General features: G+C 58.9%; 1 protein-coding gene across 1 annotated transcript; it reads right to left on the reverse strand.

The window, feature by feature from the left end:
* Positions 1-1,800: 1,800 nt before the first annotated feature.
* Positions 1,801-20,443, reverse strand: ADCY6 (adenylate cyclase 6). The gene is made up of 22 exons (XM_082850796.1): positions 20,383-20,443; positions 15,188-16,046; positions 11,491-11,640; positions 10,991-11,112; positions 10,785-10,896; positions 10,494-10,621; positions 9,818-9,976; positions 9,600-9,741; positions 9,358-9,486; positions 9,061-9,086; positions 8,677-8,824; positions 8,376-8,473; positions 8,111-8,198; positions 7,840-7,956; positions 7,416-7,574; positions 6,942-7,120; positions 6,027-6,062; positions 5,815-5,944; positions 5,243-5,506; positions 4,230-4,434; positions 3,269-3,393; positions 1,801-3,041 (listed from the first exon to the last, which is right to left on the reverse strand). The coding sequence occupies exons 2-22, from the start codon at positions 16,043-16,045 to the stop codon at positions 2,916-2,918; spliced, it is 3,501 nt and encodes a 1,166-aa protein (XP_082706922.1). The 5' UTR covers position 16,046; positions 20,383-20,443; the 3' UTR covers positions 1,801-2,915.
* Between the last annotated feature and the right edge of the window lie 1,125 nt (positions 20,444-21,568).

Here is a 21,568-nt window from a genome sequence, read left to right on the forward strand (position 1 = left end):
GAGGTCCACAGAGGTCCCAGACTGGGGCCTGTCTCCTACCCCAGGCTCTGCCACTTCTGACCCAACCCACAGCCCAGAACAGCTGCAGAGACCAGGGAATTTTACAAAGAGTTTGACTTTTATTGATATTTAAATATATTAAATATTTCACTGAAATACATGGTATACACACCCTCCCCCCCTACAAACACACACTGGTTACATTATAAAACCAAAGTCCATGGGCCTCCCATCCACTGACTCCCCCACCCCAACTGGCGAGGAAGGGGGCAACGTCAGCCCGGGGGAAGCACACGGCTGGCACTGCGGTACAGGGAGCCAGGGTGTGGACAGGTCCCTCCCACCTGGCAAGAAGCAGAGACAAGTCACCCAAGACTGCAGTCTTCCCACTCTGGTCTCCTTACAGCCTCATCCCCACCCCAGGAGCCCACGCAGAACCTTCCTGTCCAGGGATGTGGCCGAGGGAAGGGGAGTTGACTTTCTGTCTGGACCAGCTAGTCTTTTCCCCTTCTCCTGCCTTGGCTAATGAAGTGGCCAATGGCCCATTTGGTTGATACATGAAGATCCCCCAAAGCAGGCAGTACGAGCCAGAAACCAGGCTTCTGCGAGGAGCTAGAGTCAGAAAGGACACGAGAAAGGGCAAGACTACCACCTGCCCCTTCCAACCCCAAACCCAGCAACTCTGGGACCCTCTCTCCTCTGCCTCTCTAATGCCTCAAAGACAAAGCGATCTTCAAGCAAAATCCTGGCTAATGCCTCTGGCTTAAATAGGTACAGACAGAGAAACCAAGGCACCAACTAATTCAGTCCAGAGGCAAGGAGGTTGCAGGGAAGAGGGTAAAAGGCAGGCAGGGACAGGAAGGGAATCTAGGGTCCAGCCCTCCTAACCCTCCTGCCAGCTCTTGCAGGCTTCGTGTGGACTGGGGAGCCCGGAGCACGCTAGGCTCAAGCTGAAGGCTGGGGAAGGCTGAGGTCCAGGTTCCCCTCCCTTAGCCCTTAGTACCAGAATCTGGGTCCTCAGAGGGATCCCATGCTACCCCAGCCCCAAAGCATACCACATCCCAGGACACCAGCTGGGGAGCCCAGGAAACTCCTGAGCCTCTGCCCACCAAAGCCCAGACAGTTCAAGTGCAAGGAGCACTGTGGGCCTCAAGCAGGCGCTTGGGTCCCTGCCCCAGGCAGGGAGACAGTCGTGCTGCACACGTGGCCCCCAAACGGCACTTAGGGATTTGGCACAAAAAGGACTCCTCTCCCCAGGGCCACCCTCTTGCTACCACACCCCATCCCACTCCTGTGCAACAGGGGCATCTCTCTCCATCCCTTGAAATCAGAAATCCTGCCTTATTCCCAGAAGACAGAGGCCCACAGGAAAGAGGCAACCCAGGGTGGAGAGCCAAGGAGCAGGATCACAGAGACACACAGACCGGGAAAACAGACACACACAGACCACCACGCACGCACGCTTACACAGACACGCAGACCACCACGCACCCACGGTTACACACACACGCAGACCACCGCGCACGCACGGTTACACACACACGCAGGCCACCGCGCACGCACGGTTACACACACACGCAGGCCACCGCGCACGCACGGTTACACACACACGCAGGCCACCGCGCACGCACGGTTACACACACACGCAGGCCACCGCGCACGCACGGTTACACACACACGCAGGCCACCGCGCACGCACGGTTACACACACGCAGGCCACCGCGCACGCACGGTTACACACACACGCAGGCCACCGCGCACGCACGGTTACACACACACGCAGGCCACCGCGCACGCACGGTTACACACACGTGCAGACCACCGCGCACGCACGGTTACACACACGTGCAGACCACCGCGCACGCACGGTTACACACACGTGCAGACCACCGCGCACGCACGGTTACACACACACGCAGGCCCTCCCCAGTGCCAGAGGCGTGGGAGGACAGGTTTGGGATCAGGGCCATCTTCCTCCATGCCCTGGCCCTTTTCTATTTGGCAACAGAAGGGGTAGAGATGCTCCGTGCCCCCTTGCAGCAGACAGCAAGAGAGCACTGGGGCAGAGTGGCCTGGTCCTGACCTTCGGATCGGTCTGGCACCACCCCCGTCCCTGGCCGGCCTGCGCTCTCTGGCACCTGCAGGCGAACATCCAGCTCCTGATCTTCTCACATCCCCACGCACACGCTTGCTGTCCGGCTGGGCATTTTCACAGTACCAGTGAGACCAGATGCCCCTTTCCCTGGAGCTGTGCAGGAAACGGGGCTAATCTGAGCTGGCAGAAGTCCCTTTGTTCCCCTTTGGGGACAGATCATGGGACTAGGATTTGGCAAATGGAAACATTCCCCTGAAATATGGACAGAGCTGGGTCCCCAGAACATCTCCCTCCCGTGCCCTGTGTCTGTGAGGGAGACCTGGCTGGGGTAGGGAGTGCCCAGGACCCATGCTGGGGATGCAGGCATAGCAAAGGAAGGCAAGGATGGAATAGGCACTCTTCAAGCCTGCCCCAGTCTTTATAAAGATGTTCCCAGGAAAAAGAGGGAAAGGGAGGGCCCAGCCCTGAGCCAAGTGCCCAGACAGACAGGGAAAGGGCGGGCGTGGCAAGCTTCCATTTCAATCTCTGAGGCAGGAGACGTCCCCCTGCCTCTGCTGCTGCCCCCTCCCCTGCTCCCAAAAGCTGGGAAAAGGAGAGAAAACAGCCCTACCCCAGTTAAGAAAGAAAGCCACTTGCACAATCCTCTTGGTATCCCCTCATTCACCAGCCTGAGGGCAGACGAGCACGGTCCAAGTACAGCCTGCTGGGGTGTTCCCTCTTGCGGCCAGCAGGGTCTGGAGGCTCAGCCTCCCCCAGCGAGCACAGAGTCCACTCAAATGCCCACCTTGGTCCTTTCAGCCGAATTTGTAGCTGGGCCCTGCTAACTGCTGGGGCCCCCATTGAGGAAGTAGGTGGTCATCTCCCCCTTGCCCTTCACCTTGACCACCCCTCGACACTCCAGCTGGTAGCCCTTGGCCGCTAGAACCTGGTACAGGTCCGTGGTCACCTGGGGGGGTGGGGGGGGGGAGGGGAACCTGCTTAGCCCAGGATCCTTCCTGCTGCATTTGCAGGAGTCCAGGGGTTCTCTGCTCATGCCAGCTCCCCTCCCCCAACCCCGACTCCACCAAGCAGAGAACAGCGCCACCCTTCCCCTGTCCTAGCTGACTGCAGAGAGGGCCCTGCGGAAGCCCTCTGGACCATACCCCTCCCAGCCTCTGCTCACATCCCCCTCACCTGGATTCGGTCGGGGACCCCCGTGCTGTCCATGCGGCTAGAGACATTCACTGTGTTCCCCCAGATGTCATACTGCGGCTTCCGAGCCCCAATGACGCCTGCCACAACTGGGCCCATGTTCAGCCCTGGGGTAGGTGGGGACAGCAGTAAGAAACCGAGAGCAGTGGCTACTCCGCAGTCGGCCCAGGGAGGCACCCCCCTCCTGGCACCTTCAGAAGGACCCAGGGAAGAAACTGGAAAAGGGACAAGCCTCCTAGTCACAAAGAATGGAAGATGCGGGCATATCAGCTGAGGAGCTCCCCTGAGTCAAGACGGCTATGCTAGCACAGCAGCTAATCTACCAGTGCGCGCTCTGTGCCAACCACTCTGTAAGCGTTTTACACTATCTCATCCTCTCCACGGCCCCAAAAGGTAGGTACCATCATTCCCACTTTACAGAAAAGATACCTGAAGTTTAGAGAAGTTAGACAACTTGCTAAATAAGCCAGTTAAGTGGAACAGCCAGAATTCAAAGCAGACAGAACCCATGCTATTAACCATTCCCATCCACCAGTTCATCTGAGAGGAAGTGCCTCTTATCAGACTGGCCACAGAAAAGGACACGGGTACTGGAGTGGAGCTAAACCTGGTCTTGAATCCCAGTTCAGCCATTTACTAGTTGTGTGACCTTGGCTGAGTTATTTACTCTCTCTGAGGGTCCATCTCTTTATCTGTAAAAGGGGATAATAACGTGAGGATTTATATGTGTTTAAAAAAAAAAAAGCCTGAGACAGTGCTTAGCACAGAGCAAGCCTTCAATAAATGATCTCTGTTCTTACTACCGGACAATATAGGAGGTGGGAGAAAAGGAAAGCCCCACAGGACTCCCGACGGGGAACAGGAGACGCCATCCCCAGCCTGCTGCCTCAGCTTCACCCAGAAACGGCCCTGGGAGAACCTGCCATCACCCGGGCCCTCTCACCGATCTTCATCTGGAAATTGTTGAAGGAGTGCTCATTGATGTGCTTCATCTGCTCCATGAGCCGCATGGCGTAGTCGGCAAGGGCAGTGATGTGGGAGCGGCCCACCTGATCATAGGTGCTGGCATTCAGCCCAGAGGCAGCCATGTAGGTGCTACCAATCGTCTTGATCTTCTCCAGCTGCCGGAACCGCTCCTCGCTGATGATCTGGACAGCACAGGGGGACCTGGCTGTCAAGGCAGACAGGCCAAACCCAGCCCTGCCTCAAGCCTCAATCCTTGCCATGCCCTGGCCCCCTTCTCCACTTCCCTGGCTCAACACTCCCCTCCTTTGGGTAAGTGAGCCCCGCTTCCAGCCGCTGCTCTCAGTGCAGGACTAAGGAGCCGGGAAAACGGCCTCCCTCACCGGGCAGCCGTCAAAACCCAAGCCAGGACTGGAGCGCACAGCTCCAGGTCAACTTCGACAGCTTGCTGCAGAACCCAGAACCACAGGAGGGCTATCAGGCATCAGTGATTCCAACCCTCACCTTTGGGGAAACTGAGTCCCAAGTGCCTTCCCTCCAGAATAGGGAACAACCCATTCCTGACCTGGATGTTCAGGTCACTTCTTCATATTTTGCTTCCATTTTCTCTACTCAGGGGATCATCTTGCTTACTTGGCCTCATGGGGCCACAGTCTACAGATTACCGGCTTCTTCAATGACCCCCACCTGCTACCTATCCTGGCCCCTCCACAGATCCTCACGTCCTCCTCTGCTCCCCAACAATGATGACCCTGCCCCACTGGGGCTCAGCCTGCTGCCTGTGACACCTTCGTGAGCACCTGTCCCTGACGCCACTGTACCTACCTTTACTCCTACCCCTGACATCTCTGGGTCCCATCAGATCTGCCTTCCTCCTCCCAGTACCAACCATCCCCTCCAAGCCTGGCCTTCTTATCCATAGTTCTCCCCACTCCTCTGGTCCCCAAGTCTCCCCACCCTCTGCCAGCACCAACCAGCTGGCTGGACCAGTACCTCATCGAAGTCGGCGATGATCTCGTTGAGCAGCCGCAGGCACTCGACACCCTCGTTGTTGGCCTCCAGCTCCACGTAGAACTCAGAGAAGTTGGCGATGGAGGCAAACATGACGGCCACGCACTCACAGGACTGATAGTAGAGCTCATCATTCCGGCGCTCCCGGGCAAGGAAGTGGGCGGCCACGTCCTTGGGCAGAATGTTATGTAGCAGCCGCCGGTTGTATGCCTGGAGCTCCTCCATCTCCTCCTTCTCCCCTGTTGCCTGTGGACACCACACCCATCACCCACTGCCCAACATTCACAAGGCGTGGGTGCAGCGGCCAACACCTGGAGATGGGCATCAGAGGGAACCACGTGGAAGAAGAAAGGCATGGACAGGCCTAAAGAACAGGCAAAGAAGTAGAGGGGGCAGGGACAGGATGAGGCGGGGGATAGGGGACGGGCGCAGAGAAGGCATGGAGCCAGGGTGGGCTCGGGGCAGCCTGAGCCCTGGCCAGCCTAAGAGATGCCTGGCGTGGCCCAGGCTCTGCCCCTAGGATCTTCCCCCACCCCCGAGGCCCACCCAGTCACCTGCAGTTTCCAGAGGAAGTCCAGGCGGGCAGTCGATTCCACCTGCTGGGCATGCAGATAGAGCGCCAGTGCGAACACCAGCAGAATCACAGGGGTCATATATTTGAGTGCCACCCTCCCTGCGGCTGAGCTGAGGGAAGCAGAGGCAAGCTCAGTGTCTGAAGGAGGCATCTGGCAGCCCCACCCTTTGCTGCCCTAGAGCCCTCACTCACCAGTCCAGCGCGCTGAGGGTCTCGTTGGAAGAAGCCCTGGCAGGAAGACACAAGAGACAGAGTCATCGGTTCTTCCTGGGTTGCCGGGTCGGGGCATGGAAGGGGAGACAGAAACTGCATTTACTGAGCACCATAAATCAGGCATTAGGCCAAGGCTTTTGCTTCTACTAACTCATTAAGAGCAGAGGTTCCACTCCTGGCTCCTCTACTCACCAGCTATGTGACCTGGAACAAGTTGCTTAACTCTCTAAGCCTCGGCTTCCTCATCAATTGATGAGTGACCAGATCTAAATAATGCATGCAAAAGGCTTAGCAGAGCGCTTGGCATCAGCAAGCCTTCGATAAACGTTACTTATGATAATCTTTACAACTACCTTGTGATATAGATAGCGCTGCCGTTTTACAGATGAGGAAACTGAGGCTCAGAGAAGTTAATTCAACGATCCAAAGACACACAGCTAATAAGTGGCAGAGTAGGAATTCAAACGGCAGACTCCAGAGGCTTTTTCTACCGCACCATATATTTCTACCACATACCCCGAGGGGTGAGGTTTTGCAGAGGAAAAGCCAGTGTGTTGTCCCAGGCAAAGCCCTCAAGCGAGAGTCAGAGTTTTGGTTCCTTTCCTAGCCAGGGCTCTACCACCAAGCAGCTGTGTGACCTACAGGTAGTTAAGAGTGGATATGAAAGCAACATGCAAATGCAAGAGGGAATTTTTTTTTAATGTCTAGCCTAAAGACCAAGGGACTTCCCAGGACTGGGGTTTCCCTGAGGTGACTGTTGGGGGTCATGTGCTGCCTCCTTTCCCCCCACATGTGATGGGTGAGTGGTAGCATTCCAAGGGCACAGGGGGCTCACGGTGACCCAGCAGGGTCAAGAGGCTCCTGGGGGACTAAAGGGGCTGCGGATAAACTCACAAGCCATGGACGCCAAGCAGTAGGTCATAGTTGTCAAAGATGGTGGCCGGGGGACCCAGCAGAAGCAGCACCAAATAGATGAGCCCCAGGACAAAGATCATGGCCAACTTCCCGATGCTGCTGATGTGCAGGAAGACAGAGCTGGCCAAGAGACTCAGCAACACGCTCCCGACGAAGTACTGGGGAGCAACGGCAGAGGCAGTGTTGGGTGAAGGCAGAGGCCGTGGCGCTCCCGTGCAGGCAGAACACTGCATGCCCCCGCCTGACCCAAGCTCACCTCCACAACCTCAAACCCAAACCTCCTTCACCCTCCACACACCCCTAAAGCACACCAGGGCCCCGGGCTGCTCCTGGAGTTGGAGACTCTGGTGAGATCCTGGGTCCCCAGTGCCCATCACCAGGCCTGGCACAGAAGAGTCGATAACCGGAACTGATCAGGACCCCCCCCACCCCTTCCGAGCACCACTTGGACACCTCAGGGAAGCTGCAAGTGGGTGCGGTGCCCTCACACAGGGGAGCATCCAGGCCCAGTGAGTAGTTGAGCTGCTGCAGGTGGCAGGCGGTGATGTCAGCAGGCGTTAAATTCAGCATCCGGGCTGCGCAAGTCCGTATGGGGGTGTGGTTACAGGTGAACTGCAAAAGTCGGGGGAGGTATATCAGGGTAACCGGGGAGCGGAGGGGTTACAAGGGCCATGCCTTATAACCCAGGGGCCCTATACCCCAGGGGCCCAACTTCTCACTGAGGGATGACAAGAGGTAGCGGGGGGCAAGGAGAGAGGACAGGGGTTAACCTCACCCTTGCTTTGGGCAGGAAATGCGTCTCATTCCTCTCTGTACCCCCAGCACCCAGAGTGCTTGGAACAGAGGAGGGGCAGAAGAATTCCCACTGGAACTTTACCATGTTGGCGATGGCAGAGACGAACACAAGCAGGACGGAAAAGATGCCAACCGCAGTGCTATGTGCCCGCGAGCGGACGATGCTGCGAGACAGACGTCGCAGGGCCTGAGGGAACAGCTGCCGGGAGGCGGGAGACAGAGAGACGGAGGCCACGTCAGCCAACGGGTAAGGTCCCCCAGGGATGGGGCCCAATGGCAGAGGTTCGGCCTTCTCCTCCCTCCCCGCCCTTGGCCTGGCCTCCCCCACCAGCCCTGGAAGGCCCCCCACGTACAGAGCCACAGGAGTACACGGCGCAGGTCAGCACGGTGACCAGCAACAGCAGGAAGATACTGGCATAGATCCCAAGCATCAGGGCTGAGCTGGGGCGGAAGAGGGCCAGGGAAAATGTTACTCCGGGAGATCTGGACATCCTCGTCCCATCCCCTGGGCAGGCAGGACGTGGGCCCCAGGGACTGTGTGCTTGCGAGGACGTTTAGGAAGGTTGTGGGAAGTGGTAGCGGGAAGAGAAGCCAAGCAAGGAGGGACAGGGCTCTCACGGTGGGAAGACGAGGAGCTGGATGAAGCAGATGAAGCAGAAGACCAACAGGGCACAGGCCACGTAGGCTCCGAAGCGGGGGTCCACCTTTCGCGAGTACTGGGGGAGAGGAGACTGAGCTGGGCGCTGGCTCCGCCCTGGGGAAGGCAGGGCACTACCAGTTGGCCCAGTTGATATGAATCCCCGCTGTGCCCTGTGGTCACCTCCCCACTCCCCAGAAACCTCACCTGTGCTCAGACTTCCCTGCCAGGGCCTCCCCTCCTCCCCCAGCCCTCCTCCTTCTGCCCTTGCATCCCCCAAACCTTCTTTTCAAGATCCTCTCTCTGGAAGGTGAGCAGGAACCGGCGCACGTGGTCCTTGCGCAGCTGATCGATGCTGCGGGCATCGATGGCACGGCCCAGGAACTCGTCTACCTCATCCTCAGGGTTCAGGGCGTCCTGGGCACCCCGGCTGAGGGCAGGGGACATGGCTTCACCAGGTGCCTGAGCACTGCCATGTGACAGGCGATGAGAAGGGAGGGGCACAGGAAGCACTCAAAGAAGGAGCGTGAGCGGGGTGGGTGGCACCCGCTCCCGTAAGACACATCTAAGGTCCAGGGAAGAGGGGGATCTTGGCTCCCCGCAACCCGCCCCAGGGTGCATATGCCTTCGCCCAGCCCTTCTTCCCTACTCAACAACCTGACTTACTTGTCTTTGCTGGAATCATCAATGCCCTGGAGAAAGGGACAGAGTGTGCGAGTGAGGTGAAGGGCAGGCGACCTTCACCTCTACAATCCCTTCCCCACCCAGCACTGCGCTGACGGCTCTCCCCACAGACTCTGGGGGGATTGGGACCCCTGGGGTGAAATCATCCCTCTATCCCCAATTCCAGAAACTACGGAGACGGCAGCCACGACGAGGGAGGCAGAAGAGGCAAGGAGGACACAGAGTGCTGAGGGAGACAGGAAAGCGAGGCCCCAGGTCCCAGCGCCGTGGGCCCCTCACCATCTGCCGGAAAGCCTTGGAGTCCTTGGTCCGGGAGAAGGTGCGGTCGGGCACCCAGCGTGGCATCAGCCCCTCCACGGAGTTGGCCCGCGCCCGCTGCAGCTTGGCCAGCATGGCCTTCTCCTCTTTCTGTGTGGGCAGCATGGGCACAGGCTGGGAAGAGTGGCCCGGAGAAGGCCTCTGCCAGCTCCCCCATCTGCCCCTCTCCCCGTCTGCCCACCCCGCCCCGCCCCGGCCCTGACCCGCTTCTGGCTGGCTCCCAGGATGAGGAAGGTCTCAATGTGCTGCTCCTTGAGGTAGGCGTTGCGCTCCCCGCCACGGCCCGGCTCCACCTCATAGTCCCCGTTCAGGTACTGCAGCGTGGCCCGAGTGATGTGGATGCGGCTGCGCGGGACAGGAGCGTGAGACCCCTGCTCTGCCGGGCGGGCTCCCGTCCCTCGCCCCCTGGACGCACGCTCACCCGGCCCGGCCCCCGGCCTCCATGTGATTGGCCAGAGTCACGTCATTGGACCACACGTCGAACTGCCATTTCCGCAGGCCAAGGACGCCGCAGTGCACGCGCCCGCTGTGGATGCCCACGCGCATGTTCACGTTCACACCTGTCACCTCGCGCACCAGCCTGGGAGGAGGCGGCCTGGCTTAGCTCCCGGCACAGTCCTCCCCGCTCCCAGCCCAGAGCCCAGGCCCTGTGCTCGCCTTGGAGCCAAGTGGGCAAGGACAGACCCAGTCGCAGGGCACACGGCACCCCCTCAGCAGGACACGGGCAAGAGGCTGCATGGGGCCCAAGGACGAATGTCTGGGAGCCCTGTTCACCAGCAGGGGCCCAGCAGCATGTTATGGGACTGAGCTAGGAGAGGAGGAATCACTACCCTCCCTTTGGGCCTACTCGGCTGGCATCTTCTCCAGCCCAAATCCCCCTCATCCTGGCTCCCCCTACCCCATCCCAGCTGGCTGGAGTCTAAGGTGCACATGGGTCTTCACACAGGCTGAAGAAAGACCCTTTCCCCTCCCCAGTGGTGGATCTCCAAGACAGGGAGACAGCCAAGACTGAGAAAAAGTCCCGAGGACACATCAAAGGGCAGGAGCAGGTTGGGGCACCCTCAGTTCCAGGAAGCCTGGGAGGGGACGGTGCTCACGAGATGGCCTCGATCATGTCCACCCCCATCTCCACGCAGCAGTGGGCATGGTCTGCCCGGGCCTCCGGCAGCCCTGACACACAATAGTAACAGTCCCCTAAGATCTTGATCCTCAGGCAGTGATTTTCCTAAAGGAGAAAGAGTGGGGGGGAGAGCCACCTTTACTCCGGCCCAGCCTGCCTGGCCCACTACCCTCACTGCAGATTCCATCGGCCCCCATCCCCCAAGGCCGCTGCCAATGAAGCTTGCCCTCACCCCGTCGGCCCCACCCCCAAGCCCTAGCACCCTCACCGCAGCCAGCTTGTCAAACCGGGCAAAGAGCTCATTCAGGGTCATGACCAGCTCCTGCGCCGTGCACTGGGATGCCAGGCTGGTGAAGCCTTCAATGTCCGCAAACAGGATGCTGAGGACGATGGCAGAAGATGGAAGGGCGATGTGGCCCTCAAAGACTCCCAGATCCCACACCTCTCCCGGCATCCTCCCCACCCCCACCCTACCTGACATTGTCATGCTTCTGGATGTAGATCCTGTGAAACATCATGTCTTCTTTCTTTGCGTTGATGTCTTCTTTCATCTCCATGGCAACATGCTGGGGCAACACGGACAGCAGCAGCCGCTCCTAGACCAGTGGTTTCAACAGAGGACCCCTATCTTCTTGGCCTCACATTTTAATCCTTCCTGGTCCCTCCACATCCCCCAAACCCTCCCAGACCTCTCTGGAGACCTGAGCTTCCCTTCTGGACCGTGGCCTGACTCTCCCCCATTAGAGTCCTCAGCCTTCTCTGACTACACCCCACTCAACCCCTCAGATGCACTCCATCTACTCCCTCCCACCCTCAGACAGGACAGGAACCCCAGTGTCAAAGGGCCTCTGTGATACACAATCAGGGGGAACCATTCACACTATTCCATGGAGTTGCATGAGGGGGTAGACCCAATCTGCAAGCTATGCGCAGGTGAGATGGGGGAAGGCCGTGATCAGGGGGGGAAGCCCCACCTGCTGCCGATTCTCATGCTGCAGGTGCAGCCGGGCCTGGATGTAACCACGGGTCTCCTGAAAGGCCTGGCGCTGAGACACCTCAGCCGGGTAGTGTGTGCAGATGCCAATGACATTGGTGCAGAGGAACAGCAGCATGTTGGCACCGAGCTGCAGAGGGGTGGCAGAGGCAAACGGTGACCACCCCCAACACACACAGGTGCAACTAGCTAGGCTCTCTGCAGATGCACTGCTTTGGGGAGGAAGCCAGGATCCTGTGCCCTGTCTTTCCCAAGCTGTCCCCACCCCTGCAATACCTCCCCATCCCCACAGGACTCCAGCTCCCTGCCTGGATCACTCCATGGCTAGAAATGTGATCTTCTCACAGCTCCTGGGAGCAGAAGCACCCACCAGGGCCAGGTAGGTCACAGGGCCTGGGCCCAGCACACTAGGATTCCCTGCCCCACAAACACCCCAAACAAAAGACAAATGATGAGGAAAAAAAAAAAAGACAAATGATGCTCCTTCTGCATACGTGGTTCTCCTTACAGGACGACACCCAGGAGATCTGAGCTCTACATCTTCCTGTGAGTGCCCAGGACACGTCACCTCGTCTCTAGGGGCCTGTTTGCTCATCTAGAACCTGGAGAGGGAGAATAAGATCTCCAAGGTCCCTCCCTGCCCTCACATAGATTAATATAATAATAATTTTAATATTATCATTACTGGAGCTAATTTGTTGGCTGCCTACAGACGTGCCTAGATGCTATAGGTGTCCTCCGTATGTTAACGAATGTACTTCTTACAGCTCTATGAAATCAGTAGCATTATCTCATTTGAAAGGTGAGGGACTCAGGCACAGAGAAGCTATGTAACTTGCCCAAGATCACACAGCTGGTAGTAGCCAGTGTGGGGCTTGAGTCCAGGAGAGTCGGACTCCAAAGCTGTGTCCTAACCCTACTGTAAACTACATTCCAGGTTCCCAGGATTCCTACTCACTCCACTCACCTAAGCTCTTGAGGCCCAGCCTCAGAACCCAGGCTCGGGAATCATCAATTCTACTGACACAAAGAACCCTTCGGAACTGGGATGGGGTGCCACCGTGCCTGGCCAGCCCCGACACTCAGCCCAGCCAGGCCCCAAGCCCTAGGACCCCGATCCTAGGATGTTCCGCCCTCAGTCGTCAGCAGCAGCACTGGCTGGAGAGCAAGTCTAAGGGAAGCCAACCTCAGTGTTTCTGGAAATTCAGGGGTTAACCTGGAACTTGTGGCTCCACCCCAGAGTTGGCTGGGGCAGGGCTCTGGTTTGGGGAGAAGGGAGGGCAAGAGCACCAACTGGAAGCCAGGAGTTCTGGGCTCTTCCCGGAACCAGAACTAGTCCTGCAAACTTGGGCATGTCACTCAATCTCTGGGACCTTGGTTTCATTTTCCTTGGGTGGAAAGATGGAGGGGTCCGGCGAACCCCCAGCCAACTCCAGCTCCCGTCCTCTAGGATTGGCCTCCCAGCTTCCCTTCTCAGTCCAGCTCACAAGGGGCCCCCCTCCCAGCAGCAGGGGTGAAGAGGGGGGCACACTATCTCCCCCGGGGGTTTCTAAGAATAGCCCCCAGTGGGGGAGAAGGAAAGGGGGGCAAACCAGGCAACTTCCCTTCCTGGCCCCAGGAGCCCAAGAGGAAAATGTGAGTCATGGTGGAGGGAAGGGGAAGGGGGACAAGAGACCGAAATAGATCTGTACACAGACCCCTATCCGACTGTGAGAAAAAATGGATGTCAGGGCACTGTAGGAGACTCCAGGCTGGGCTGGGGCACTGGGTGAAACGGCTCAGTGTGTCTGAGTGAGCAGGTCATAGGAGGATGAAGGGGCTGGATCCGGGAAGGGGCTGACCAAGGAGCCTAGAAAGGAGGCCACAGCCCCACCCTACCCAGAAACCTGTAAGCCAGCTGGGTGCAGAGAGCCTGTACGCCAACTGGATGTAGAATCTAGGCATGTTCTCAGCTCAGAGAAGTGGTAGGGGCCGCCCCGGCCCCAAGGACTGGCACAGGGCAGGGGCAGCGTTCTCCACTCGCCCACTGAGCGAGGCTGCAGCAGGGTGCCCCGCAGAGGCGGGAGACTGGTATCGTCCTGGCCTCCATGGGACTGCGCGTCCCCAGTCAGGCCCTGGGCTTGGCTCTGGGCACCATGCCAGCTGAGAGCAGGGAAGAGACACCCACCTACCCCAGCCAGCCAGAGAGGACAGGGGAAGGGAGGTACCACCTCCAAGCTCCTCCTTCCCCAAGAGGGCAGTCCAGCTCCAAAGCCCAGTGTGACAGCTACCCTGGAGAGAAATTGGGGGCTAGCAGTGGCAGAAGGACCCTGGCCCTTTAAGAGATCTGACAGTGCCCTGCGGGTATGTGCTCCACAAACAAACTGGCTATAAGGTTACTCTTAAAAAGGTACATTCTGTTCCACAGGCTGGGCAGGGAAGGGCATCATGCCAGAGCACCCAGCTTCGAACCCTGGGAGCCCCAGGCAACTTCCTCTTTGTAGGTGGGGCTGGGGTGGGCTACAGGCCATAAGCCCTGGGCAAGGCAGAGGCTGGCTCCCTCAAACCTTGAGCGAGACAGAGGACAGCACCATCTCAACCAGGGTGCCAATGGAGGGATCTCGAGGTGTGCTGGCCGGGGGGCTGTGCCTACAGCCGCCCCTAAAGGATCAGCTGGGCAAGAGCCCCTGTCCCTGGTCAGGGGGATGACACAAGACAGCCAACACCACCAGCTCACATCTCTCTGCAAGGGACATCCGGAAGTCCCTTCACTGAGAACCATCCCCACAGCATCCCCGCAGCTCCCTGCCTCCAGGTGAGAGCGGTACCCTGTCGGGTTTTACTCCACTCAGAGAGGGTGGGGCCCTGAGAGCAACATCATGAGGTAGCTACTATTTTTATCCCAGTTTTACAGACTGGAAAACGAAGGCTGGGAGAGGCACGGTTAGCTGTCTAGGATCTCACAGAGAAGAATGCAGCCCACTGGACAACCAGGGCTGCCTGCAGCCAAGCCTCTGCGACAGCCTCACCTCACACACCACTCTGAAGCCAGAGGTGGAAGCCCACAGGGGCAGAGAGCCTCAAGGCAGGCTGCCAGAGCCCTGGTGCCCAGTGGGAAGAGGGTGGGATGCGGTCGGAGCCTAAAGCCCCTCTCGTCAACAGTCCAGCCCCAAACTACTCCCGGCCCAGGACAGAACTGACCCACTCATCACCTTCCCTGTCCTCCCGGAGCTGGCCTCAGTCCAGGAGAGAGGCAACTCCTCCCTTGCTAACTGCATCCAAAACCTACTCGGTCCCTCCAGATCGCCACCTAGAGCTGCCCTGCAGGGAAGGCGATGCCCAAGTCTGGATGTAGCCTACCCAGCGCCCTCAGCCCTGCCCCAACCCTGGGGCTGAACGTCACCTGCCCACCTCCAGCCTCACACTGGGTCTCTACAGATTATGCTATTTCAAGGGCCTCAGGCTAAAGAGCTGTAGACTGTGGCCCACGGGGACAGAGCACAGGCTTTAGGTTCTGGCGCCTTCCCTTCCCTTAGCAGTGCCTTCTGCCTCAGATCCCAAATGGAGACCCACCCCTCCTCCCAGATACAGCCAGACGTCCCTCTCCCGTGTCCACCCGTGACTCTCCCACCCTCGATCAGCAGACCCCTTCTCATTCCCGCACTGGTGCCCCCACGCCTACCTCCCCGACCACCCACCTGCTTCCAGAGGAAGGCGTCACCACGGTTGAGTTGCCAGGCCAAGATCAAGTGCAGGGTGGAGAGGCCCAGGCCACTGAAGACAGCGGCCCGCATGCGGATGGGGAGAAGCGTGTAGGTGATGTAGACGAAGAACACGGGGCACCAGAGGCCTACGGAAGGGCTGCGGGGGCTGGCTGTCAGGGCGCCGCCGACCTGCACGGCTGCCAGGATGCCCAGCACCACGTAGCTCACCAGCCACATGGAGTCCTGGCGGAAGCTGTGTCGATTGCACACCACCATGAGCGCCACAAAGAGGACGGCGGCGCAGGCCAGCAGGGCCACGTAGGCAGGCTGAGGGTGGGCAGGCGCGGCGTGGAAGGCCAGCAGCACGGCCGTGAGCAGCACGAGCACCGCCATCAGCAGCGTCAGGCTGCTCTGGTTCATCTGGAAAAAGTACCTCTGGTACAAGCGCTCCAGCTTGGCCGAGCGGAACTGCTTCGACTGGAACACCTGCACCAGCCGGCGCCAGCACGCTCGCCTGCTCCTGGCGGCTGCATCGGGGGCCCCCTCGGCGGCCCCGACTGCCACGGTCGCCTCAGGGTCCTCGAAGCCCAGGGCCACGGCCCGCAGCCCCAGCTCCAGGCCCTTGCCTGGGCCACCCCTCCGGATGAAGGCCTCATCCTGCCAGGGGCACCGAGGCGCGGCTGCGGGGGTCGGGCTGGGTGGCTGTGCACCCTGAAAGCAGCTCATATAACGGGGTGTGCAGAAGCCGCTGGAGTGAGTCCCGTGGCGTGGACGCTTCTGCCCATTGCGCTCGCCCCAGGCTGTTTTCCGTTCATCCACTTTGGGGACCAGGAGGCCACTAAACCATGACATCCTGCTGGGAGGAAAGGAATGGGGTGGTGTCAATACCACCGTTACTGCCGCCACCAGCAGCTTTCATTAACCGAGCGCTTCCCGCTACCAAGCTGAGCACCTCAGACACATCCTCCTCCTGAAATGACTCTGAGAAAGACCAGGGTATCCCCAGCCACCAGGCGAGGAAACTGAGGCAGAGGGAGGTGAAGTCACTTGCCCGAGATCAAGCAGCCATACAAGTGTGAGAACCAAAATTCTAACCCAGATGGGTCTGACTCCAAAGCGATTCAGTTAAACATTCACCTCTTCCCTAACAGGCACTGATTTCCTGGTGGTTACAGACCCACTCGAGTGCCTGTCAATGAGAAAAGCCTCCCAGCTCAGGAGAGAGAGAGCACAGCCCAGGCAGGGGCGAGCACCACCCCGCACCAGCAGACTGTTGCCACTGGTGTCCCAGTGGAACCTGATCCTCTGAGTTTTCAACAGAAGCTGAATTCTAAAAAATGGAGGCTTTAACATGACATCTCCTGACTTTTAAACGTTGGCAAGTAATTCACATTTTTCAACACTGCGGGCCAAATAAATCACATCTACGGAATGAATTCAGCCTGTGAGCTGCCAATCGGTGACCTCTGTACCACAGGGAATCTCTTTCCACATCCGTCCCCATCACACTCACACACTGTGCACGCTTCACAGAGTTATATTCAACTCCTCCCTCCGGTTACAGCTTCAACAAAACTTCCTCAGGAAGGTGTCCCAGCTCCCCCACCCAGACTAAGTTTGGTCCCCTGTTCACTCTCCATACATTTCCTCCATGGACTGACCACCATTACCATTAAATCATCCCTTGTTTAATGTGTGACTCTGCCCCTCTGACTATAAATGTTAGGAGGGAAGGGATGGTATCTATTTTGCTCAGCCCTTTATCCCCACCCCAGGTACCCCCTATACTGAGCCTGGCTCACAGTAGGAACTCAACCAATTTATGAGTTGAAAAGAGAGAAAGAAACCAAGCTCAAGAGCACTGGTATAAAGAAGTTAACGTGAAATAATAATAATGATATGACTCTTCATCTTTCTCACTGCACTCCAGTCCTCTTAACCTCTTTGCTGTTCCCCAACACACCGTGCACGGGACAGCCTGGGACCTCGGGGCTTGCTGTTCCCTCCGCCTAGAATAAGAGCTCCTCCAGGTCACAGCTCTTATGTCCCCTTATCAGTGCGCTTTCCCTGACCACTCTATTAAAATAGCAACCCCCTTTCCTGGAGCTCCCTATCTCTCTTCCGAGCTTTATGCTTCATTTTTCTCCACAGCGCTTATCAGCAGCTGCCATTCTATATAGTTTTCTTATTTGTTCATTGTCTGTCTCTCCCAACTGGAATGTCAGCTTCAGGAGGGCAAGGGTTTTGGCCCGCTTTGCTCACTGCTACCTCTGCAACAACTGGTGGGGCCTAAATAAATGTTCGTTGAGTAGATAGGCAGGTAGGTGGGTGGATGGATGGATAACACTCCCATGCACTTTCCCGCTGCTTGAAACTTTTCCAGGTCCTTTCACACACCTAAGTCCATCTGATCTTCACCAGAACCCTGTGAGGCTCGTCCTGTGGCCATCTGGGGCACAGGACAGATTTGACAGCAAAAAAAAAAAAAAAAAGAAGAAGAACTGAGGTCCACAGTAATCTTATACAGCTGGCCCAAGTTCTAGAGAACACAAGTAATCAAGTCAGCCCCGTAATCTCACGTCTCCAGGAGGGAAGTGTCTTGACCTGGGGGAAGGGGAGGACTCCATGACAACACCCTCAATGTGTCTCCCAGCTGAGCCCAGCTCAGGAGGAGGTGAGGGTGAGAGCACTGCCACCCATGGATGCCTGCATCCCCACCAGGGCCGCCCTCCTCCATGCCCACGGGGCACCCTGAGGGGCTCCTCGTACTTAAACCTGCAGAGCTAGCAGCACTGACATTTGTACTCACTAGGGGACAAGGGGGAGAGTATCCAGAGCTTGCCCCGGGTGGCCACAGGACCAGACGCTCAAGCCACAGAGGCAGTGCTCCAAGCAGACACCCAGGGGCCCACCAAGCAGAAGGCGGACTGGGGACCTCTCTGCACATGGGAAACCCCCATCTCTGGTACACCCTCCACTAAGTTCTCTTGGCATCCCTTCTCCTATATCCCACGGAGCAGCAGGCCCTTCAACCCCTTAACATCACCAACGGCACCATCTGGAGGGCCAGATCAAAAATCCAAGACTTTTGGTCAGGCTGACATTTGGCAAAAGTCACCAGAGAAAGTCTGGCTCTTCAAAACACTTCATTAGAAACAAGATCTTTGGAGCGAGACCACGTTTCAAACCTTACTGTGATTCTTTGCTAGCCTCGCAGCCTTGGACAAGTTACTTCACCTCTCTATGTCACTTTCTTCACCTGTAAAATGGGAACAATAAGAGTTGCGAGGAAAGAAGGTAACAGCCCCCGTCAGGCGTGTAGTACGCACTCAATAAACACTAGCTCTTCTCCTCACTCTACACCACTTTGAACCCAAAACCCTGCCAGCGTCCAAGAGATGGAAAGACAGGAAAATTGTGAGCAAAAACCCACACCTCCCCAGCCAGTCAGACGCCTGGCCCTATCAGTCCCTGTGTCCTCGGCTGTCAGTCCCGAGAGCTGCGTGAGACAGAGCCCAGAGTAAGCAGGTTTCTTCACGGCCCCCCATGACATTTTGCTTCAGCCTCCTCCCCCTCGCCAGTCCCCTGACCTGTCCTCACCACGCCCCCACCCCACTGGCCAGACCTCTGTTCCCAAAGGACCTGTTTCTGGCCATGCTCCCAGCCCCCTGGAAGCACAGCCTAGCACGTGGCTCGTACCCGCAGAGGAAGGCGCGTACACTGTCCAGGGGAATGCATGACCCTCCCAAGAACACTCTGACCCCACAAGTGGATAGCTTCAGAGATCTGTAATTGTCCAACCAACTGCAACCATCCCACCCTGGGCTCCATTCCAGGCACTGCCCATCTTGGAGAACTTACTCCTGGCACCCCACGCCAGGCTGGTACAGCAGGGAACAGGGCAGGGCACTGTTCAAAGCCACAAAACTTCCCTATATGGGGCCCCAACCCTCCCTGTCCAGGAACCCATCACTATGAACCACAGACCACCTCCTTCCTCCCCAGAGATAGGCTCCTGAGCTTGTGCCTCCGAGCCCCTCCTTCCCTGGGTCCTGGTTTCTTTGCTCTCTCTCACAGATCTGCTACTCCAGGCACCACCGGCTCCCAAGGATGGAGCCATGTCCATTCAGCCTGGCAGACCGAGGCCCAGTGTCTCTCAGACCCCAGGTCCCGCCTGAACCTGGATCCTCCAGCCTGAGACCCAGAGTCTGAAGCAGGCCAGGGCCCAGCCGCAAGGATGGCTCTGCGCGCTGCTTTGCCCAAACCCTCTTCCTAGTCACCTCCTGTTCCCAAAAGGTGGCAAAAGGAGGCTCCAGGGGATTTAAAAGGACTTCAGAAAGTTCATGGAAGAAGGCACTGCCCAGGCAGGGCACTTCAGTGCCAGCACCGCCCACCAGGCTGGGACGTGGGCCTCAATTCCAGGCCTGTCCAGATGTAGAGAAACCTCCCCAGGGCCTGTATCTGGAGGTCCATCAACCCTTCTCCTCCCTTCCCCAGCCCTTGGTCTCCCTAAAGACTGCACTGAGGTCCCACCTCCACCCCAACCATACAAACCCCACCAGGGCCCTCCAGTCACAGGGGTACTCCGGTAAGCAGAGGGTATAGGAAAAGAGTCCACAGCCTGATTCCACCTCTAGCTTTTCAGTCAGGCCCCAGAGCCTGTTCTGAATAAAGTCTGCCCACCCTGCCCACCCTGCAGCGGGCCTGGACACCAGCCCTTTCATTCCCAAGGTCTGGGGTGAGGGGAGGGGGACTCCTGCAGACAGAGGGCATCCCTCCCTCCGCCCAGGCTGCCTCCCCTTCCCCGAAACACTATCACACTGTACCTCAAACTCGGAGGCTCACCCACAGCCCCGCTGCAAAAACCTCAGGACAGCCCCTCCCCCAGTACATGCCTCTCCCCCTCTTCCCAGCAAGCCGGGAACTCGCCCCGGGTGGAGGAAGGGAAGCACAGGGCAGGGAGTGAGGGTGGGATCCTTGAGCCCCGGACCCAGGACTCCTCGATCCCCCATCTCCTCCCGGACTTCCCCCCGCCAGCCTCGACGGCCTCGGGCTCCCCCCGCGCCGGCTTCCCCGCCAGGACCACAAAACTCTCGGGAGCCGCGCGGGAGTCTGCCAGCCGCACGGAGACCCGAGCGCCGAGCGCCGGGCGCCGCCGCCTCCCCAGACGCTCCTCCGCGCTGTCTCACCTGCCGGCTGGGGTCGGCGCCTCCCCGGGGCCTCCGCCCCGCCGCAGCCGCGGGCTCCGGCCGGCCGGCCGGCCGTCCCGCGGTCCTGCTCCGTGCCCGCGCGTCCCGGCCGCCCCTCCCGCCGTCCGCAGTCCGCCCGGCCCTCGCCCCCTCCCTTGTTGTCCAGCGCAGCCGCCCTCTACCCCGGATCCAGAAGTCCCCTCCCCGCCGGCTCCCGGACTCCCCGCCTTAAAGGCACAAGCTCCTTTTGTCTGGACACCCCCTCCCCCTCCCCGGACGCCGGGCAGGGTGGCCGGCTCCCCTTCGAAGGAACGGGGTAGGGGTGGGGGAGACCGAAGAATGGAACCCCTCCCTCCGCGCGCCCCCTCCTCTCCTCCGGCCGCTCCCTCCCCCAGTCTTGGGAAAACAAGCGGCTACTGTTCTGGGATCAAGACCCCGGGAAGGAGCGGGCCGTCCAGCCCGCTCCCCCTTCTCTCCACCCCCGGGCTGCGTTCTCCAGCATTCTCTTCCCACCCTCACCCCAGGGGTCCCCAAAGGCGCCGGGCAAACCCACCCTCTAGCAGCGATTACCACCCCCCTCCCGCCCAGCACACCGAGGGTCGGCTTCCTTCCTGGCGGGGTCCCCTAAGCTGAACCGGTGCCCAGCACCCACTCCTCACCCCCATCTCCCCTCCTCCCTCCCCCAGCCCCCACCCTGCCATTCCCGCCCCGCCTGCCACGGCCCTGCTCCTCCCCCCCACCCACGAGGGAACTCAGTTTAATAATTAATTAAGATTTCATTCCACAAGGCGCCAGGTGTGTGCGGCCTGCTTCCCCACACACCGCTTTTTCCCTCCTCCCCCAACCCTCCGGGGCGCTGGCCCCAAGCAAACCTCCTACACCCTGAGCCCAGAAGGGGGCCTGAGGGAAGGGGCACTCTCCACGCTGCCCACCGGCCCCTCTCTCTCTGGGGAGCTTCTCCAGCACCTGCCCACGTGTAGAGTCCCTCCCTGTCTCCTCCCCCCCGCCCCCCCCCCCCCCGCACCTTTTACCCAAAGGGTTGTGCTTCCCTGCGGAGTGTGGAGGGTGGAGAGAGGGGGCATTGCTAGGGTACTGAGAAATTGTTTGGGGCTTTTACTTCCCACGTTTTCAAGCACGGAGCTGCGGCCCCAGTTACCTGGGTGATGGGAAAATCTCGTGGAAGCTG

The sequence above is a fragment of the Leucopleurus acutus genome (assembly GCF_964270905.1).
Source record: "Leucopleurus acutus genome assembly, chromosome: 11".
Taxonomy (NCBI): Eukaryota; Metazoa; Chordata; class Mammalia; order Artiodactyla; family Delphinidae; genus Leucopleurus; species Leucopleurus acutus.

What these genes read in the sequence shown, in the direction of transcription:
- ADCY6 (XM_082850796.1), bottom strand. Translation starts at nt 16,045, where the DNA reads ATGTCATGGTTTAGTGGCCTCCTGGTCCCCAAAGTGGATGAACGGAAA. An exon ending in TGGGAGCCAGCCAGAAGCGG is followed by an intron (nt 9,487 to 9,599) that starts GTCAGGGCCGGG and finishes CTGCCCACACAG; the next exon opens with AAAGAGGAGAAGGCCATGCT. An exon ending in ACTTCCTCTGGAAACTGCAG is followed by an intron (nt 5,507 to 5,814) that starts GTGACTGGGTGG and finishes TGGTGTCCACAG; the next exon opens with GCAACAGGGGAGAAGGAGGA.